Source organism: Musca domestica, unplaced genomic scaffold, assembly GCF_030504385.1.
Source record: "Musca domestica strain aabys unplaced genomic scaffold, Musca_domestica.polishedcontigs.V.1.1 13, whole genome shotgun sequence".
NCBI classification, from domain to species: domain Eukaryota; kingdom Metazoa; phylum Arthropoda; class Insecta; order Diptera; family Muscidae; genus Musca; species Musca domestica.
Genome location: NW_026712172.1, coordinates 16473790 through 16491249, shown reverse-complemented (window position 1 = coordinate 16491249; position 17460 = coordinate 16473790). Strand labels below are relative to the sequence as shown.

Sequence of the window (17460 nt, the reverse complement as noted above, 5' to 3'; positions counted from 1 at the left end):
GGAATGGAATTAGGCGCTAACGACGAAATTGAGTATAGAAACAAGTGTGTCAAATTTGGTATAAATCGGTTCAGATATAGCTATAGCTCCCATATATATATTGTTCATCCGATTTGTTACAAGTCCTCATAAAAATACAATTTGACTTGCAGAATCCGAAGTGATTTTAAACCGAAAAAAATGTTCGTTATACATTTTTTGGAGAAGCTAAATACGGAATTAAAACCACTTTCGTTCGGAATTCGTACCTGGATGTACAGGGTAAGATGAAAAAACTGCAACCAACTTGCAACCAAATTTCTAAGCCATTTGTCCGAAGGCTTTTAAAATTATTTTAGTGACAGCTCATTATACAGGGTGAGATGAAAAAACTGCGACCAACTTAAGACTGCATTCTTTTCTAAACCACTCGTCCGACAGCTGTTAAAATTATTCCAGTGACAGCTCATTATATTGTTTACAAGCGTACAAAAGCATTTTGGTGAGAATTTTCCAGAAAAAAGTTAAGTAAGTCAAGCGTGATAGTGTGATTTCTTTATATTTGGCTTGAAAACCACAAGTGGCTATCGTTAGAGCACTCCAGCATTTAAATGTGAATAAATCTTTTGTGTCTCATACCATCGCTCGTTACCGTGATACTGGTAGCGTAGCCCGACGTCAAGAGAGTGACGGAAGAAAACAGCAACATCAGCAGAAATGGTTCCAAAAGTAAAGAAGCGACTTGATCGAAACCCGCCGATAAACGGCTCGTGAGATGAACATATCGCAATATTCCATTCGGCAAATATTGAAAAATGAGCTTGGGGTAGAGCCATTGAAATACCAAAAAGAACTGCAAGAACTTACACCGCAACAGAATGAAAATAGACTCAAAAGAGCTAAAGAGTTGCTTCGCTTGGCCGAAAGAGGTGAACTGCTGAATTTGTTTTTCTCCGATGAGAAAATATTCATTGTCCAGCAGTTTGTAAACAAACAAAATTGTCGTGTAAGAGGTCAGCTGAAAATGTGCACCTTCGGTTGGCCACCAGAACTCAAGCGCCGGCCATGATGATGGTGTGGGCCGCCTTAAAGCCGATGGTCGCTCTCCGCTCGTATTAATCGAATTAATGCCGAATGTTATCGTGAAAATGCTATGGAGGGTGTATTAAAGCCTTGGGCACGCAAACATTTTGGCAGCAGACCTTGAATATTCCAACAGGACAGAGCACGCGCCACCCAAGAATGCGCTTTATTTCCAGCGCACAATGGCCACAATGGCCAAATTGAAAAGCAAGGTTGGTACTAAAAAATACAAAAGTGTCGATCATCTCAAGCAAGCGCTTCGCCGGGAATGGGCCAAAATAGCGCAGAGCAACATTCGGGCAGCTTGTGACGGTTTCATTGGCCATAATTCGTGCCAAAGGTGACCAATTCGAACAAACTTAAACTTATTCTAAAATTGGATGCTATTTCCGACATTTTAGGCATTCATTCATTAAAATTTAAAAAAATATGTAAAAATTATGGCGTTTGTCTTTGCTGCTGTTTTTTTTATATCACCCTGTACGTGCTGTCACTTTTATTGTACATGTGTATTTCCGTGTGTATGTTACAAATTCCATTTTACATATGACTCATAATTCCTGCTATCGCACACTTTACATTACATTACATTGCGATGAAATTAAAATTACATTGTGATTAAATTGTATTTTCTATACCACAAATTAAATTTATATATATTTTCACACAACAAACAAACAACACTTTTGATTTAATTATATTTTTCCGATGGAAATAGGGATCGCTATGATCGAAAAAGTTCATATGTGCTTCACTCATGTATTTCTGCAATGTCGTCCATGTATCACACGATGTGTATAACTTGTACATATGGAAAATTGGACACAGCCTTTATAATATCGAAATGGCAAAACTATTAGATTTTTGCAGCCTCTGGAACAGAGCATATGTGACGCGGCGTTAAGCCGTCGGCGGCCATGTAATCTCATGCGGCTTCGCTATACACTATTGTGAATTGAATTTCTTCGAATAGCAAATCACAATAGAGTGTTTTGACAGCAAACTTAATGAATACACACAATTTCTTGGAAAATCATATTAAAACGCTGTAAAAAGCAATAAACTAAACATTTCTTTAAACAATATGCATTGAAGTAAACGTGAGGAATTGACGGCCAAGAATATCGAGAATATAAAAATATCAAGATTTGTAAAAACAGACACAAAAACAATGGATGGTTACATGAAAGAAGTCTTACGTGTTGCCGTGGCCCAAATTTGCCAAACCATTGGATACAATGCTACACAAACAGCTCCGCTTGAATTACTGCAAGATGTACTGGACAAGTTCCTTAAGGAATTCACCCGTGATCTTAGACGACAAGTGGAACACTGTGAGTCCTCTGCATTCCATAACAAAAACGAGTTTGTAATGATATTGTTGTTGTTTTTTTTTTAATTCTAGACAATCGCACAGAAGCCAACTTAGACGATGTGACATTGACATTGAACAGCATCAATGTGAATGTAAGTGAACTACTGGACTATATTAATAATGTGGAGCCGGTACCATTCGCAATGGAAATGCCAAAATTTCCGGCACGTAAAAATTCGTGTTTGAACTTTTTAAAACCTGGTAGTAAGGAGGTATTGACAAGGCCGGTACATGTACATGACCACCTGCCGCCTATGTTGCCTGCCGAAATATCACAACCCAGTGATACGGCACCACAGCCATCCACCTCCTCCAATTCGAATGGTGGACCAAGTGGTGTGGATATAAAACCCAACCCAGACAATTTAAATGTTGGAGATCAAAATAATGCAAATGGTATGTAATGTTGAGTGGATGTAATTGATTTGTTTTTCAAAAACGCAAGTTTGATTTTAGAGAATAATGTTAGTCCAGGACTGGCGAATCCAGCACAAAATGTTAATAAATCTACACTACAATCATTGTTTAAAAGCAACTCCAATTTTGAGGACAGCGATAGACCCAGTACCCGGGAGGTGAGCAGTGTGGTTATGACAACTGGTGGCTATATATCACCGGCTGTAGAGGGCAAAATGCCAGAAGCTATTGTACCCGATATAATAGGTAAGTGGATGGAAATATGGAGTAGATGAACTAGTTGGAAATGTTTTGTTTATTTTTTTAGATAAGTTAATGGGTTTAGATGAACCCCCTCCGCCCACACCACCGCCACCACCACGAGTTCCAACACCAGCACCTGTTGCATCAAGGCCAGCCTCACGCTCGGCCAATTCAACCCCCATACCGCTTACAGATCCAGTAAAATCAGAAGATAGAGAAAAGGAAAAAATTTTGCCCTCAGCCAGTAAAGAATCAAAGAAATCTTTAGAATTCAATGCCAATCATCCACGTAAGACCGATCCAAATGATTTGATGGTGATGGGAGGTAAAAAAGACCGTGTAATAAATCCCATGACAATGCCACCAAATCTATCGCCGACCAAGGCAGCCAAGATGAGTAAAAAGAAACAACAAATGGCCATGGCCATGGCCCACAATCCTGCTCTGCATCATCTAAATCCCAATAACTATGCAAATATGCTGCTGAAAAAGGCCAAGAAACAAAAACCGGGACTCATGCAAACGCACCCTCAGGCCCAAATGGATAAGCATGGCACCGAAAAGAACAGCAAATTAGATCCAGCTGAAAAAACCCAACGCAAGTACATTAAAATGCTCCAAAAAATGGCAAAGCAAGGCAAAATACCTGTGGAACTACTCAACAACATAATGATCACCGACAAAAAAACCAAAATTTTAAACCCACACATTTTGCCAATGTTACCGCCAGGTCCGGAAAGAATGCAATTGGAGAAATTGCTAAAGAAACATGTTAAGCAACGACAGAAACAAATGAAACAACAAATGATGCAAGAAGCTCAGAAACTGAAGAAGAGTTCAATGTCACAGCAACCGCCACCATTGGTGCCACTGTTCGCACCACAACCAACGGCAGCGGCGGCAGGAAAAGAAATGGGGACTGCAGCATTAAATCTAATGGAAGGCGAACAAAAACATAAAATTCCTGCTGAGCCAAAGAATGAGCCGACAAATCTTTCACCAACGAAACAGCCATTCTTGATGACCCCAACTACGGCGGGAGTAACGAGTGGTGGCGCACAATTACAACATTTAAGTCCAGTACCACCTCCAACAAAGTTACCCGATGGCAGTGTTCCTAAAACTTCAAAATCTTCCCTTATTCCGGTTGAGGGTACAGCTACAGTTGATTTAGAACATGTCGGAGATTCGCTTGCACCGCCTCAATTGACCCTCGATGGCAAGGAATTGAAACTTTCCAATGAACCAGATCGCAGCAAATTGAATATTTTTAAGAAAATATCAAAACAAAAGACCCCAAAATCTTCATCACCAACCCCGCTACGTTTACCCAGTGGTATGACAGATTCGCCAATTATAAATTTACCAGCTGGCACAGCTATAACCCCTGCTCCTGGACCATCATCGTCAAATGTTGGCCGTAATCTCTTCCCTCCTCTACCCAATGAAGCAACAGATATTATCAACCTAGATGACGATCCTGTTCCACTAAATGTGCAGCCCAAATCTCTGCAGGCCCCAGCAGGTGCCACAGATTTGACAACACCCATGCAAAGGGTATTTGGCGAGAAACCCTTAGGAACTACAACAACCCAACCACCGCCACAACTTCCAACCGGTACAACCGGTGCCGCTCCAGTACCTGGCGAGGATTTGGCAAATAAGCCCAAGAAAAGAGGCCGCAAACCGGGTAGCAAAAATAGCCCAAAGATTCCCGGCCAATTGCCGGCTAGTCTGCTGAAGAAAAGTAAGAAAATGAAAATGGATCCGAAACTTTTTAATCCACAAATGCCGTTACCGCCGGACTTGGCCAATGCCCTGGCGGTGGGGGCTGGCAATTTGCCATATGACAGCATGGCTGCCCAGCTGTTTGCCAACACTGCTATGAATCCCATGGAATGGGCTCAAAATAAACAACTACAACAACAAATGATGATTATGGCCGCAGCCAAGGAACGCAAGGAGCAGAGGAAGAAAAATAAAATGCTAAAACAAGATTTAATGGCAACAGCGATGCCCTCTTCCGCCAGCACATCTGGATCTGGAGGTGCTGTACCGACCAGCGAGGAAATACAAAACATAAATAAAAAGCTAATGAGAATGGATACGGTACTTAAACCGGCACCCATGCCAACGGGCCAGCCGACCAATGATCTGTCCGTGGAGACCAGTCTAATCACCGGCAAGAAATTGCCATCACCTTCATTGTTTCCCAACGCCTCGGCTGCACCTAACACTAACACATCACCCTTGAAATCCCCCGGAGCTGCAGCGGCCGCCTCCAAACGTTTAATGCAGGGTATGGAGGCAATGGCGGCAGCAGCAGCGGCTGGAATGGGACAGCCATTTATGTTACCAAATCGTCCAGCATTTCCCAATTTGCCCACGAACATGTTGTCCATGTTGCCGTTTCCATTCACAGCCCGCCCTGGTCTTATACCCAGTGGGATTTTTCCTACCCCCGGTCTGGGAACATTTCCAAACAATCCCAAAAATCCTCTTATACCGGGTATGTTTCCATTTCCGAATTTAAAGCAGTCTTCTACGTCAACGGCTTCTACTTCATCGGCCGCTGGTGACACCGGCAGCCAGGGAAGTGAAGATCTTTCTATGGCTAAAAAGAAGTCTTCAGAAAGAAGTTATTGCAATGTGGCACCTCTGGTGCCGGCTTTTCTGATCAAAGACTCTCCGGAGAGTTCAAAAACTTCCACCTCCGAACAGGCCCATGGTCATGGCGGCCATGACAATGAGTTGCCCAAGACGCCAAAACCTCGAAATTCCTCCTCCATAAGTTCAGCGGCTGCTGGTCATGACCATTTATTGAAAAAGGCCACCGATCCGCATACACCTGATAGTATGACCAGTGGCGTTGGTAGTGCCAAATCCATTCCCAATACGCCGGGAGGCGGAATGTCTTTGTCTAGCTTCGAGCAGTTAATGAAAAAGAACGAGAGTCCCATTGATATGGTTACAATGAATAAGGGCAACAAGTCAAGACTCAGCAACAGCGTCGTGCCTCCAATGCAGGATGCATGTTTGGACTTTTCCATGAATAAAAAACACACACCTCCAGGACTGGGTGGAACAAAGAAACAGCCGCCCATTACATTGAATAACGAACCCATTGAAGTGTCTGATGATTCGGATGAAACAAGTCAGCCACCACCAACTGTACCAGCACCGCAACTTCCGGTTTCTGTTCCAAAGCCCAATCTTCAACACCAGCCAATGCCAGTATCATCCACGCCCACCTCAGCCCCAACCCACTTTAGTATGGACGAAATGTTTGTACCAAATACAGCCAGCTCAAAACTGCCCTCATTTAGCCGCATTGGAGCTGGTGCAGTTCTCCATCATCCCGATTCCGACCTAAGCACCAAGGAATTGAAAAAATTGAAAAAGCAAGTCAAGAAAACCTCTCTAAGCATTACCAATAGCCTAATAAATCCCGAGCCTAAGACTGAGGGTGTTAGCAAACTGGCCGGTGGTGCCGATTTAATACCCCTATCCTCCACTGGCATGGCCTATTCATCGAAAAATATACCCTTCACCAGTTTAACAGCCAATGCCAATCCCACATTTAACACCACGCACAATAAGCCGGGTGATTTCAATGCAACGACTACAGATTCTGCTCCCACTCAACAACCAAGTACCAGCAGTTCTTCACTGTACGAAAATGTAACCATAACTGCAGCCATTCCATCGTCGGCCACCAGTAACCCGACATCTCAGTCTCCCCCCTCCTCCAGTGCAAATTTATTTGACATTCATAAGAAGCGCAAGGAACACAAAAAGATTAAAAAAGAACTGAAAGAGGGTAAAATCAAAAAGAAAAAAGACAAGAAGGATAAATCGAAAAGTAAGGAAAAAGCTGAAAAATATCTACAAACATCACCGAGCAAAGAGCGACTGGAGAGCGTAATGGGTGTGGGTGGTAGTTCAGTAACTGGTGGTGGGAACCCCATCAAAGAGAAGGATTTGCTAAAGAAACTAAAAAAGGAAAAGAAAAAGGAAAAAATTCGCAATTCTACAGCCTTGGACGATCCACCACCGGCAATGGCAGCTTCCCAAACACCCACAACAGTATTGGGGGATAATGAAAGAAAACCCAAAACATCAACTTCGTCGTCATCGTCAGTTAACCCAACAGCAATCAATGATGTGGAGTCACCGGCACCCACGGTCGCTAGTGCAACAACTCCAGTTTCTTCTGCTATACCCAAATTGACGCTTAAGCTGGGAAATACTCAATCACCTACACCACTAGATGATATGCATAAGAATCCCAATAGTTCTACAGCGACAGCATCAGCAACAGCCTCTGCCCCAGTGGCGCCCAAGTCACCTCCTCGGGAACCAGCACGAGAACCCTCACCCGAATTGGCTAGAATATCTCCGCTGGTAACAAGGCCACCCAAACACAAAGTAAATCCGGGTAAGTACAAATAACGATCTACTTCAAAACTGACGAAAATAATCAAAAACTTTTTTTTTGTAGATCCAACAGTTTCAAGCAACAGCGCCGGCAACACCAGCGCCTTGGATAGTTTTGGTGATTTAAATAAATCCAATACATCTTCCAATGTCAGTATGATTGTACCACCGCCCAGTCCTTGGCTTTCGGGCGGAACAATATCGGCTAGTTCGGTACTGTTGCCACATCAACTTTTACAAACGGCCAAACACGATATGGCTGGTGCGAGCAGCAATCAAACCATCGATTCCTCAAAATCGGCGGCGGCAGCACATGCATCTACGTCTTCGGCTGGCGATCGACAAAGTCCACTAACGTTAATCACCGAAACAAGCCGTCCCTCTTCATACATTGTAAGTAGAGATGAGCCCAATATAACAAATAGCATTTCAAATGACCTAACAACACGTTTCCAGGATGCTGAGGGCAATCGTGTATGGATATGTCCGGCATGTGGAAAAGTTGACGATGGTTCGCCCATGATTGGCTGCGATGGCTGTGATGCCTGGTATCATTGGTATGTATTACAAATAAAAATTAAACTAATTTTAGAGAACAAAAACAAAGAAAGGACTGGCAAGGGTGCTTGAGGGAAAGAAAGGAAACTGTTCACTTTGAACTGAATGTTTTTATTCTTGGCGTGTGCGGATATATTTTATTTAGTTCCTGTTTTCCGTACCCAATTCAAAATTACATTTCTTTCACGTGAAACAATAGATCTACTAATCTCTGTGTGGTTAAGCTTTGTTGGGGGTTGTGCACATCGAGGAAATTTAAATTTCCGTTTTATTTTATTACCGCAATTACCGTTTTATTTTAATCCTTGGCTGGGCGAGTGAAATACATATTCATCGACCCTCTCCTTTCGTTTCATTAGACTTTCCGGATGTGAATATTGGGAAACTAATTTGCCTATCCTTCATCGAACACCAATACGCTAAGCAAAACTTGATTTAATACTTTAAACATTTAATGCCAATTTTCTTTTTTCTTTCTATTTTTTCTTGCAGGGTATGTGTGGGTATAATTGTGGCGCCCAAAGACAACGAAGACTGGTTCTGTCGCGTATGTATTACTCGCAAAAAAGGCCTGCATGGCTCGGACAAAAAACGTAAACGCAATAAAAAGAAATAGATTTTAACATAAAATTAAAGATGACAAAATTATACATAGTTTTTAGTCAACAAAAGAAAAGTTTGTAGAAATTACATGAAAAAAAGGAAGAAATATCGTTATTATTATACATAAGTATATATTATAAAAAAATCATTAAATTTATATTGTATAGCAACGAAAAAAAATCAAAACAAAAAAGCCTGTTATAAAAAATAAAGATAACCCACATAAAAATTAAGTTAATTTATTACAAAGTCAACACATACACGGTGAGATAAAAAAAAACTGCAACCTTCTTCAGACTGTTGTCATTTCCAAGCCACTCGTCCGACACCTGTTAAAATTATTCCAGTGACAGCTCATTATATTGTTTACAAGCGAACAAAAGCATTTTGATGATTATTTTCCAGAAAAAAGGTACTGCTGGGACAATGAACTCTCAAACCAATTTTTAAATTGAAAATGTTGAATGAAAAATTATTTAAATTTGTAAAAATTGTTGAAATACGCGTAGTATAATAACCTCCGAATGACGTCGTATAAGAAAACATATAAAAATCTACTTATATTTGAAAGAACATTAAATTTTTTTTGACATATAAATGTTCCCAAGCGTTGATGCATCTACCTGTATTCTTTACCATGGTTACTATGAATTACGAATCGTGAGAGCGAACAAGGTGATTGAAATTGCAATGAGAACATGGCATAAGTCGAACAATCGACTATGAATAGTCGAGTACTCGGTTTTCACCCAAGTCCACAGTCGAGTTCTAGTTTCAGAACTTTGAGTACTAAAATTCGATTTTCTATCTGAAATATTAGACAATTTTCTTACGTGTTTTTAATTAATGACGCTAAATAATATAAATAATACCTTCGAAAAAGGATATCGACTGAAACACACATACACACACACATTTTAATGCGTTAATATAGGGCACTGTAGTGCGACATGCGAACATCGATTATTCGATTTTATTTTTTAGTTCTAATAGCATATTCGATAAGTCAAAAGTCGACCTAGATATCCCCATTTAGTAATCGATGCTCTAACATATCAAAAAAATTTCTTACGTGTCTAAAAAACGAAATGGTGATGGTGCGGCATTTTTCTAAATCTCTAAAACTTCTTGTTTGTGCATTTTTGTTTGTTCTGCACCTGCAGTCGGCTAGCTCCGAAATAATTAACAAAAATGTAGATCGTGTTCTAGATTTGTCAACACAATTAACGAAAGAAACCGTGAAAATTACTGCCGCTGACGATGCCGGCAAGCAATTCTCAAAGTATCAGTTAATCATTCCCACTGAGTTGCAATCGTCTCTCTCCTACATTTCGGCAAAAGACTCGAAGAAAAAAGAGCTTAAATTGCAAAAGGAGCAGAAAGACGATGTGACATACTACAATGTGGAGTTACCAAAAGCCGCCGCTAGCCACGAATTGTTCGTTGATTTGGTGTTTATCAAACAGTTACTACCCTATCCGGAAGAAATTAAACAATCCGATAAGCAGTTAGTGAAATATAATGGCCAGCTTTACTTCTACACGCCCTATAAAACTAGCGAACAAAAAACACAGGTTGTCTTAAGTTCCTCGAATATCATAGCCTATAATCAAACAAAACCATATACCGTGTCGGGTAGTAAAATCAAGTACGGACCATATGAGAACATTCCAGGTAAGTAATAATTAATTGAAAGCCCTTAGGAATTTAATACCAAAATGTATCTTTTCTTTGCAGCCTTCAACAAGGAAAAGCTTTACATCCACTATGAAAACCAAAGCCCTTTCATGACAGTCAATCGCTTGGAAAGAACCATACAAATTTCTCATTGGGGCAACATTGCTGTCGAGGAAAACATCCAGCTGACCCACTCTGGCGCTAAATTGAAGGGCTCATTTTCACGCTATGAATTCCAAAAGGATACTCGTTCCGGCCAATCTGCCATTAAATCATACAAAACCATGTTGCCAGCCTCCGCTTTTGGTGTCTATTACCGTGACAGCAACGGAAACATTTCCACATCCAATATGAATGTATTGCGGGAGTATGTTGATCTGGAGTTGAGACCACGTTTCCCTCTATTCGGTGGTTGGAAGACCCAATATACCATTGGTTATAACATGCCTTCCTTCGAATACCTATTCAGTGAGGGCAGCAATTATTTGCTGAAAATGCGTTTGATCGATCACATTTTTGATGACATGTTCATTGAGGAGGCTGTTGTAAAGATTATCCTACCCGAAGGATGTACTGGCATCAAATTGAAGACTCCCTATGCCGTCGAGAGGCAGGAAGATGGTTTGACCCACACCTATTTGGATACATTTGGAAGGCCCACAATTACCTTTTCGAAAAAGAATGTGGTGGAGAATCACATCGCCAATTTTGAGCTGACTTATAACTTTTCAAAAGTTTTGCTCTTGCAGGAACCTTTGCTGCTCATTTCATTTGTTTTTCTTATTTTCATTGTGGCAATTATTTGCAAACGTTTGGACTTTTCCATTTCCTCACATCCTCATAAAGATTAAGAATTCAGTGAGTGTATGCTTTTTTAGACATGTAATATTTTTAAAAATAAAAAAATGAAAATTTTGGCATTTGGCCGTATTTTCCGAGGAAATTTATCTGAAGATAAATATCTATTACAAAGGAGAATGTGTTTGTTAATTTTTAATAGCTCAGCAAATCTGTAAGTGATCAATGTGCGTGAAGATAAAAACGTTTTTAATTTTCGAACACTTTCAGTTGTATAACAGTGTATAACAGTTCAAAAACGTTTTTGTATATGAGCGGAAAATAAAAACGATTTTCTAGGTTATAATAAAAACGTTTTTCAACATCTTAGACTTTTAATCTAAGTCATTTGTTTGATATACGAAAACGATTTTTATTATCCCCTAGTAAATAAAATACTAATACAGAAATAAACACATGAAATGAAAATACATAATTTAAATTGTCAATGTGTAAGAATTATGATTATAAACATTTTTGCATTACATTTATTGCAAAAAAGAATTTGTTGAGAAAATCGTTCCGAATATGCATTGATCTAAGCATTTCATTGCAGAAATTTTGAGAAAAAAATTTATCATCGAAAAATACGATTTTAAAGGACAAAATATGTTTTGGCCTATATCTCAGGATCAAAAAAGGATACGCGTATATGGAAGGTATCGTTAGAAAGGTGATTCCTTCTACTTTCCGAATATGTATTGATCTAAGCATTTCATTGTAGAAATTTTGAGAAAAAATTTATCATCGAAAAATACGATTTTAAAGGACAAAATATGTTTTGGCCTATATCTCAGGATCAAAAAAGGATACGCGTATATGGAAGGTATCGTTAGAAAGGTGATTCCTTCTACTTTCCGAATATGTATTGATCTAAGCATATCATTGTAGAAATTTTGAGAAAAAAATTTATTATCGAAAAATACGATTTTAAAGGACAAAATATGTTTTGGCCTATATCTCAGGACCAAAAAAGGATACGCGTATATGGAAGGTATCGTTAGAAAGGTGATTCCTTCTACTTTCCGAATATGCATTGATTTAAGCATTTCATTGCAGAAATTTTGAGAAAAAAATTTATCATCGAAAAATACGATTTTAAAGGACAAAATATGTTTTGGCCTATATCTCAGGATCAAAAAAGGATACGCGTATATGGAAGGTATCGTTAGAAAGGTGATTCCTTCTACTTTCCGAATATGTATTGATCTAAGCATTTCATTGTAGAAATTTTGAGAAAAAAATTTATCATCGAAAAATACGATTTTAAAGGACAAAATATGTTTGGCCTATATCTCAGGATCAAAAAAGGATACGCGTATATGGAAGGTATCGTTAGAAAGGTGATTCCTTCTACTTTCCGAATATGTATTGATCTAAGCATTTCATTGTAGAAATTTTGAGAAAAAAATCTATTATCGAAAAATACGATTTTAAAGGACAAAATATGTTTTGGCCTATATCTCAGGACCAAAAAAGGATACGCGTATATGGAAGGTATCGTTAGAAAGGTGATTCCTTCTACTTTCCGAATATGCATTGATCTAAGCATTTCATTGTAGAAATTTTGAGAAAAAAATTTATCATCGAAAAATACGATTTTAAAGGACAAAACATGTTTTGGCCTATATCTCAGGATCAAAAAAGGATACGCGTATATGGAAGGTATCGTTAGAAAGGTGATTCCTTCTACTTTCCGAATATGTATTGATCTAAGCATTTCATTGTAGAAATTTTGAGAAAAAAAATTATCATCGAAATATACGATTTTAAAGGACGAAATATGTTTTGGCCTATATTCAGGATCAAAAAAGGATACGCGTATATGGAAGGTATCGTTAGAAAGGTGATTCCTTCTACTTTCCGAATATGTGCTGATCTAAGTAATTTTGGTAATATAAAAAAATAAAGCTTACTACAATTTTATAACAACGTCCATGTCGAGATTTGAACCCACGACACAGTAAATGTCAACAGAACTACTTAGCCGACTCGACCACAGCTTCGATGTGGACGGGTGGTATACTGTTGTTAATACTACTGAACGTAGGATAATACGTAGATCTCTTTTTGCTGTTGTCAACTTTGAAAATCGACACAAAATCGGTAACGTTAATCTCATTGATTTAACCCCTTAGACAGTGTGTTACAGGTCAACGTATGTAGGCATGTTTAAGAAACTACATATTCGCAACTATTTTGGTATTTATACTAATAATTGTACTTTTATTTTTAATTTGTATATATTTAAATTCTATAAATTATCCTATAAATTTATTGATTTATGTTAATATTTGTATAATTCCGTACTTATTTAGTTTTATTCCGTATTTATGAATTAAATTTTTGTACTGATAATTATGTTTATATTTCATTTAATTATTATATACATTTTTACTGGTAATTTTATTTTATTTTAATATTTTTATTTATTTTTATCATTACAGTTTTACGCTTGCATATCTATATTTTTACGTTAATTTATATTCGTGTTTTAATATTTTTATTTACGGTTTTATGTACAGTTATAATATTTTTTATATTTTTGTACTTAAACTAATACCTTTTTACATTTTTATTTATTTTGTTGTTAAATTTAATAATTTTATTGTATTGTAATACCAACACCACGTTATTTTACACATGCTGGTATCACTTCATACTTTTTATCCATTTGCATTTATGCGGCATGTCCTATCTAAAAAGCAAAAATGCAAAGAATGTGTAAACCGTTACTTTTCGCACGTACCATTGTTGTTGTGTGTGTTTCGAGTTGATCGTTTGACAAACAACCCTTGTTTATGTTTCCACGAAAAAAATGTTTATGTTACTTTTACAATTCTGGTTCACTGTCGCTGAGAGCAAGTTATAGCTCAAGTGGTAGAACGGTTGTGTTATGGTGTCCTGTGTCGCGGGTTCGAGCCCCAGTTAAGGTTTATTTTTTTTTAAATATAGTTTTTTTGAATATATTTTTTATTAAGAAAAATATTTTTCAAAGCAAGTACAGAATACAACTACTGTAGTACTCTTATATGTATTTATGTAAGTTCTATTATTGAAGTTTATATGTTGGCTGTATGTACTTATATGTATGACGTTTTAACGGTATGCAAGTTATTTGTAACTGTTACAGTAACCTTATGTTGTATAACTTATTCTGCAAAAAATTTTCGTTAATAAAAAAAAAAAAATAAAAAAAATCCTATTTAAAAAAAATGAATAAACACACCATGACCGGGGCTCGAACCCGCGACACAGGTCACGAAAACATAACCGCTCTACCACTTGAGCTATCACTAGCTCACAGCGATGGTGAACCAGAATTGTAAAAGTAGCATAAACATTTTTTTCGTGGAAACATAAACAAGGGTTGTTGGCAAACGATCAACTTGAAACACACACAACAACAATGGTACGTGCGAAAAGTAACGGTTTACACATTCTTTGCATTTTTGCTTTTTAGATAGGACATGCCGCATAAATGCAAATGGATAAAAAGTATGAAGTGATACCAGCATGTGTAAAATAACGTGGTGTTGGTATTACAATACAATAAAATTATTAAATTTAACAACAAAATAAATAAAAATGTAAAAAGGTATTAGTTTAAGTATAAAAATAAATAAAATGAAAATATAAATATAAGTACAAAAATATAAAAAATATTATAACTGTACATAAAACCGTAAATAAAAATATTAAAACACGAATATAAATTAACGTAAAAATATAGATATGCAAGCGTAAAACTGTAATGATAAAAATAAATAAAAATATTAAAATAAAATAAAATTACCAGTAAAAATGTATATAATAATTAAATGAAATATAAACATAATTATCAGTACAAAAAATTTAATTCATAAATACGGAATAAAAATAAATAAGTACGGAATTATACAAATATTAACATAAATCAATAAATTTATAGGATAATTTATAGAATTTAAATATATACAAATTAAAAATAAAAGTACAATTATTAGTATAAATACCAAAATAGTTGCGAATATGTAGTTTCTTAAACATGCCTACATACGTTGACCTGTAACACACTGTCTAAGGGGTTAAATCAATGAGATTAACGTTACCGATTTTGTGTCGATTTTCAAAGTTGACAACAGCAAAAAGAGATCTACGTATTATCCTACGTTCAGTAGTATTAACAACAGTATACCACCCGTCCACATCGAAGCTGTGGTCGAGTCGGCTAAGTAGTTCTGTTGACATTTACTGTGTCGTGGGTTCAAATCTCGACATGGACGTTGTTATAAAATTGTAGTAAGCTTTATTTTTTATATTACCAAAATTACTTAGATCAGCACATATTCGGAAAGTAGAAGGAATCACCTTTCTAACGATACCTTCCATATGCGCGTATCCTTTTTTGATCCTGAATATAGGCCAAAACATATCTCGTCCTTTAAAATCGTATATTTCGATGATAAATTTTTTTCTCAAAATTTCTACAATGAAATGCTTAGATCAATACATATTCGGAAAGTAGAAGGAATCACCTTTCTAACGATACCTTCCATATACGCGTATCCTTTTTTGATCCTGAGATATAGGCCAAAACATATTTTGTCCTTTAAAATCGTATTTTTCGATGATAAATTTTTTTCTCAAAATTTCTACAATGAAATGCTTAGATCAATACATATTCGGAAAGTAGAAGGAATCACCTTTCTAACGATACCTTCCATATACGCGTATCCTTTTTTGATCCTGAGATATAGGCCAAAACATATTTTGTCCTTTAAAATCGTATTTTTCGATGATAAATTTTTTTCTCAAAATTTCTACAATGAAATGCTTAGATCAATACATATTCGGAAAGTAGAAGGAATCGCCTTTCTAACGATACCTTCCATATACGCGTATCCTTTTTTGATCCTGAGATATAGGCCAAAACATATTTTGTCCTTTAAAATCGTATTTTTCGATGATAAATTTTTCTCAAAATTTCTACAATGACATGCTTAGATCAATACATATTCGGAAAGTAGAAGGAATCACCTTTCTAACGATACCTTCCATATACGCGTATCCTTTTTTGATCCTGAGATATAGGCCAAAACATATTTTGTCCTTTAAAATCGTATTTTTCGATGATAAATTTTTTTCTCAAAATTTCTACAATGAAATGCTTAGATCAATACATATTCGGAAAGTAGAAGGAATCACCTTTCTAACGATACCTTCCATATACGCGTATCCTTTTTTGATCCTGAGATATAGGCCAAAACATATTTTGTCCTTTAAAATCGTATTTTTCGATGATAAATTTTTTTCTCAAAATTTCTGCAATGAAATGCTTAGATCAATGCATATTCGGAAAGTAGAAGGAATCACCTTTCTAACGATACCTTCCATATACGCGTATCCTTTTTTGATCCTGAGATATAGGCCAAAACATATTTTGTCCTTTAAAATCGTATTTTTCGATGATAAATTTTTTCTCAAAATTTCTGCAATGAAATGCTTAGATCAATGCATATTCGGAACGATTTTCTCAACAAATTCTTTTTTGCAATAAATGTAATGCAAAAATGTTTATAATCATAATTCTTACACATTGACAATTTAAATTATGTATTTTCATTTCATGTGTTTATTTCTGTATTAGTATTTTATTTACTAGGGGATAATAAAAATCGTTTTTCGTATATCAAACAAATGACTTAGATTAAAAGTCTAAGATGTTGAAAAACGTTTTTATTATAACCTAGAAAATCGTTTTTATTTTCCGCTCATATACAAAAACGTTTTTGAACTGTTATACACTGTTATACAACTGAAAGTGTTCGAAAATTAAAAACGTTTTTATCTTCACGCACATAAGTGATCAGTGAGTCTTATGCATTTCAAGGAGCGCATTTTATTTTGTTGGAACACCGAATAAATGTATGTTTATTTTTACTTTGATTTTTTCATATTCTTTTTTCTTATTCTTACACTTTCCCCTGTTTCCAATATAATTCTATTACACTGCCTTTACACGGTGCAATTTTTAGCTGGCATTTTTATCAATTCTCTTTTAAAATTTCTGCGTAAATCTTCGCGCCTTTACACGGTGGCATTTTACGATAATAGTGCTTTGCATTTTTTCTGACATTTTATTTTATTCAGTATTTCGTATAGAGCTAATTGTTTGTAACAGATATTTATAAAGAAGTGATTTAAAATTAAATGTGTGAATCTAAAGAAGAAATGATGGAAAAAGTTATTGAGGAGTTAAATATAGCATT

General features: G+C 36.6%; 2 protein-coding genes across 2 annotated transcripts; both read left to right on the top strand.

The window, feature by feature from the left end:
- The first annotated feature begins 2038 nt into the window (after nucleotides 1-2038).
- Nucleotides 2039-8928, top strand: LOC101893150 (mucin-2). Its single transcript, XM_005185511.4, has 7 exons — nucleotides 2039-2396; nucleotides 2468-2833; nucleotides 2894-3100; nucleotides 3162-7535; nucleotides 7599-7927; nucleotides 7991-8091; nucleotides 8585-8928. The coding sequence occupies exons 1-7, from the start codon at nucleotides 2234-2236 to the stop codon at nucleotides 8706-8708; spliced, it is 5664 nt and encodes a 1887-aa protein (XP_005185568.2). The 5' UTR covers nucleotides 2039-2233; the 3' UTR covers nucleotides 8709-8928.
- A 794-nt stretch (nucleotides 8929-9722) lies between these two features.
- On the top strand, nucleotides 9723-11344 carry LOC101889760 (dolichyl-diphosphooligosaccharide--protein glycosyltransferase subunit 1). The gene is made up of 2 exons (XM_005185493.4): nucleotides 9723-10369; nucleotides 10433-11344. The coding sequence occupies exons 1-2, from the start codon at nucleotides 9784-9786 to the stop codon at nucleotides 11221-11223; spliced, it is 1377 nt and encodes a 458-aa protein (XP_005185550.2). The 5' UTR covers nucleotides 9723-9783; the 3' UTR covers nucleotides 11224-11344.
- The last annotated feature ends 6116 nt before the right edge of the window (nucleotides 11345-17460 follow it).

Excerpts from the sequence above, each read along its gene's own strand:
- LOC101893150 (XM_005185511.4), top strand. The coding sequence starts at position 2,234 with ATGGATGGTTACATGAAAGAAGTCTTACGTGTTGCCGTGGCCCAAATT. Across the intron at positions 2,834-2,893 it reads AGATCAAAATAATGCAAATG|AGAATAATGTTAGTCCAGGA; the intron begins GTATGTAATGTT and ends GTTTGATTTTAG. Across the intron at positions 8,092-8,584 it reads TGTGATGCCTGGTATCATTG|GGTATGTGTGGGTATAATTG; the intron begins GTATGTATTACA and ends TTTTTCTTGCAG.
- LOC101889760 (XM_005185493.4), top strand. The coding sequence starts at position 9,784 with ATGGTGATGGTGCGGCATTTTTCTAAATCTCTAAAACTTCTTGTTTGT. Across the intron at positions 10,370-10,432 it reads ACCATATGAGAACATTCCAG|CCTTCAACAAGGAAAAGCTT; the intron begins GTAAGTAATAAT and ends TTTTCTTTGCAG.